This window comes from Populus alba, chromosome 18 (assembly GCF_005239225.2).
Source record: "Populus alba chromosome 18, ASM523922v2, whole genome shotgun sequence".
NCBI classification, from domain to species: Eukaryota; Viridiplantae; Streptophyta; class Magnoliopsida; order Malpighiales; family Salicaceae; genus Populus; species Populus alba.
In genome coordinates this window covers 10559476-10562344 of record NC_133301.1, presented here as the reverse complement: position 1 = coordinate 10562344, position 2869 = coordinate 10559476, and the positions used below count along the sequence as shown (strand labels likewise).

The 2869-nt window shown below is 39.6% G+C and overlaps 1 protein-coding gene across 1 annotated transcript; it reads left to right on the top strand.

Annotated features, from left to right (window-relative positions):
- The first annotated feature begins 261 nt into the window (after positions 1–261).
- LOC118051602 (uncharacterized) lies at positions 262–2630 on the top strand. The gene is given in 3 exon segments (XM_035062276.2): positions 262–749; positions 840–855; positions 857–2630. Coding segments are annotated over 3 exon segments (1773 nt in total). The 5' UTR covers positions 262–519; the 3' UTR covers positions 2384–2630.
- The last annotated feature ends 239 nt before the right edge of the window (positions 2631–2869 follow it).

The following is a 2869-nucleotide window of genomic DNA, read 5'->3' as shown; positions in this document are numbered from 1 at the left end:
CAAATATTAAAAAAATAATTCACTTTACATGAATTCACTTTTAAAAAAAATTATTTTCTGGTTTAAAGTTGATCCAATTTAATAATATAAAATAAAAGTTAAAATAATATTAATAATTTTAAAAAAGTATCATATCATCAAATAATATATAAAAAAAATTGACCAAGGAAGTACTCGATTGAAATTTTTGAAAAAAGTCGGTTAATGAAGTGAAAAAAATTAAAAATTATATAAATAAAATTTCTGTACTGATAATACAATTATCCAAAATCTGTAAGGATAATAGCGTTGCTGAGAAAAGTGAGCTGGATTTACTACTCCACTATTTCCTCTGTGGCGGCTTCGTTTGAGGTTGAGAGAAACTGCTATACTGAGGAAGATAAAGGGAGTTATCAGTGGTGAGGATAAATCAAGATAGGGTTTTTGCTTCCTTAAGCAATAAGAACCTGTGTGTTGAATCCATCCACCAGGTATTTACTCTTTGAATTGCTTGTTGCTTTCATTTCATTCATTATTTTAATGAGCGCAATGTACTCAAATCTAGCAAAGGGCCAATTATTTCCCTTGGCTACCAGGGTTTCTTTAAAACCTAGATGTCTAAAACCCCAGTTTTTACCAATTGGGTGCCATTCAAAACCCTCACTAAACCCTCTATGTGACCACTTCACAACACTTTCACATGGTTTTGGCCACAAAGCGCATAAAGTTCGCAACTTTGTGAGACCAACAAAAACTAATTCTGGATTTCAGTGGAAGGACATGGAAATGGGAGGGATAGCTAGAGCCAGAAGTATTTCAGGAGGGTTTAGAATTAAAACTGTTGTGCATTGTTCTGCTAGAAGTTTCTCTAGATCGTTTTTCGCAGAGAGTCGATGAAGGGAGTGGTGTGGTTAGAGTTGGAAAGTCACTTCCTTGGTTGAATTCTAAGAAACTTAAAGAAGCAAAAGGGTTGGAGATCGGGGCAAGTGGAAAGGGTAGTAATTCTTCTTGGGGGGAGTCTGTGAAAAGATTGGAGAAAGTTAGTGGTGACTCTTCCTGGGTGAATTCGAGGAAAAGGTTAGAGAAAGGAACTGTTGCAGAAACAGGTTACTCATCTTGGGAGGAGTCTAAGAAAAGGTTAGAAGAAGTGGCTGTCGGAAAAACTGATCGATCTTCTTGGGAGGACATAGCAGAAGCTGCTTCTGGGAGAGAGATTCACAAGGTGTGGGATAAAGAAAGTACAAGGAGAATGGCGGGTGCTGCTAAGAACAAGCCAAGTGGTTATGGTTACAATGAAAGGGAAGATGGTGTTGAAGGAGGAGAAGCAGAAGAGGATCTGGAGGTTGTTGATGATCCAAGATGGGATAAGATCAAAAATAGGTTCAGAGGAAGGGTGAGTGTGAGAGGCCAGACTGAGAAACCTGAGTTTCAAAGGTGGAATAGGCAGGACAATTGGGGTAGAAAGACATGGAAAGAGGCTACAGAATTTACTGTTCCTAAGATTGCTGGTGAAGGGGTTTTTGGGGTGGGTCCTGTTTTGGCTGCTTTATCAGCTGGAAGAAGAGAATTCTATGCATTGTATATTCAAGAAGGGTTGGATTTGAGTGGCAATAATAGGAAGAGGAAGGACAAGAAAGGGTTTGAGAAAGTGTTGAGGATGGCTAAGAAAATTGGGTTAAGCACAAAGGAAGTTTCAAAGCATGACCTTAATATGATTGTTGATAATCGCCCCCATCAAGGCCTTGTTCTTGATGCATCTCCATTGGAGATGGTGAAAATACAGGAATTAGATGCAGTTTTACCTGATGAAGAAAAGGGTTCTCTTTGGGTAGCCTTGGATGAGGTTACAGATCCTCAGAATCTGGGGGCAATTATCAGGTCTGCTTACTTCTTTGGGGCTTCAGGGGTGGTGCTATGCGCAAAAAATTCTGCTCCATTGAGTGGAGTTGTGAGCAAAGCAAGTGCAGGTTCACTTGAACTAATGGAGCTTAGGTATTGCAAAAATATGATGCAATTCTTGGTTTCATCAGCTGAAAATGGATGGCGAGTTCTTGGTGGTTCTGTCTCCTCAAAAGCTGTTTCTCTGAGTGAGGTTTTGCCTGGTCAACCCACAATCCTTGTTTTGGGCAGTGAGGGCACTGGTTTGAGGCCATTGGTGGAGAGATCATGTACGCAATTAGTTCGAATCCCTGGAAATATTCCTGTTGATGCAACTGTGGGAGGAGGTGATGAAGTGAAAGATGAAGAAATAAATCTTGAATGCTCGAGTGCAGAGTTCCGATCCTTTTTGGCCGTGGAGAGCTTGAATGTCAGTGTTGCAGCAGGTGTGCTTCTTCACCATTTAATTGGAAACAACAATGAGAATCGCAGCATAGGTCATACTTCAACAGTCGTACTGGAATGACTTTTCATGGATGTTTTGCATGACAAGCTAAATTTCAGTTACAAAGAAACTAGTTGCTTTCTCCTCCCCTCTTGGTGTTATATAGGAGCTGCAATTTTATCAGCGTTGTTCAGATTTCTTTGATGATGAAGCTAGATTAAAAGTATATTATTCTCTGGCATTTTGAAACCATCAAACATGCATGGAAGCACTTCCACTTTCGTATCTCCAATAGCAATAGCAAGAGTTTTAATGGCCATGGAATCAAGCTCTTTTTGTCCTGTCAGTAATCAACTGCTGCATTGATCCAAGTGTCTTTCCTTTTGCTGCAATTCTTCAATCTTCTGCATCTTTAGCGTTACCAAGAGGGCTGGGGGTTAGCTTTACCCTCTTTTATTGGTTAATTAGGGAAAATGAGAAATGTTGCATCATGAAGTAAACCGTGAGATTTGGGTATTTTTCTGCTTCTGCATTTTCAGCATCCAAGTTTCTTTCTCCTATGGATTT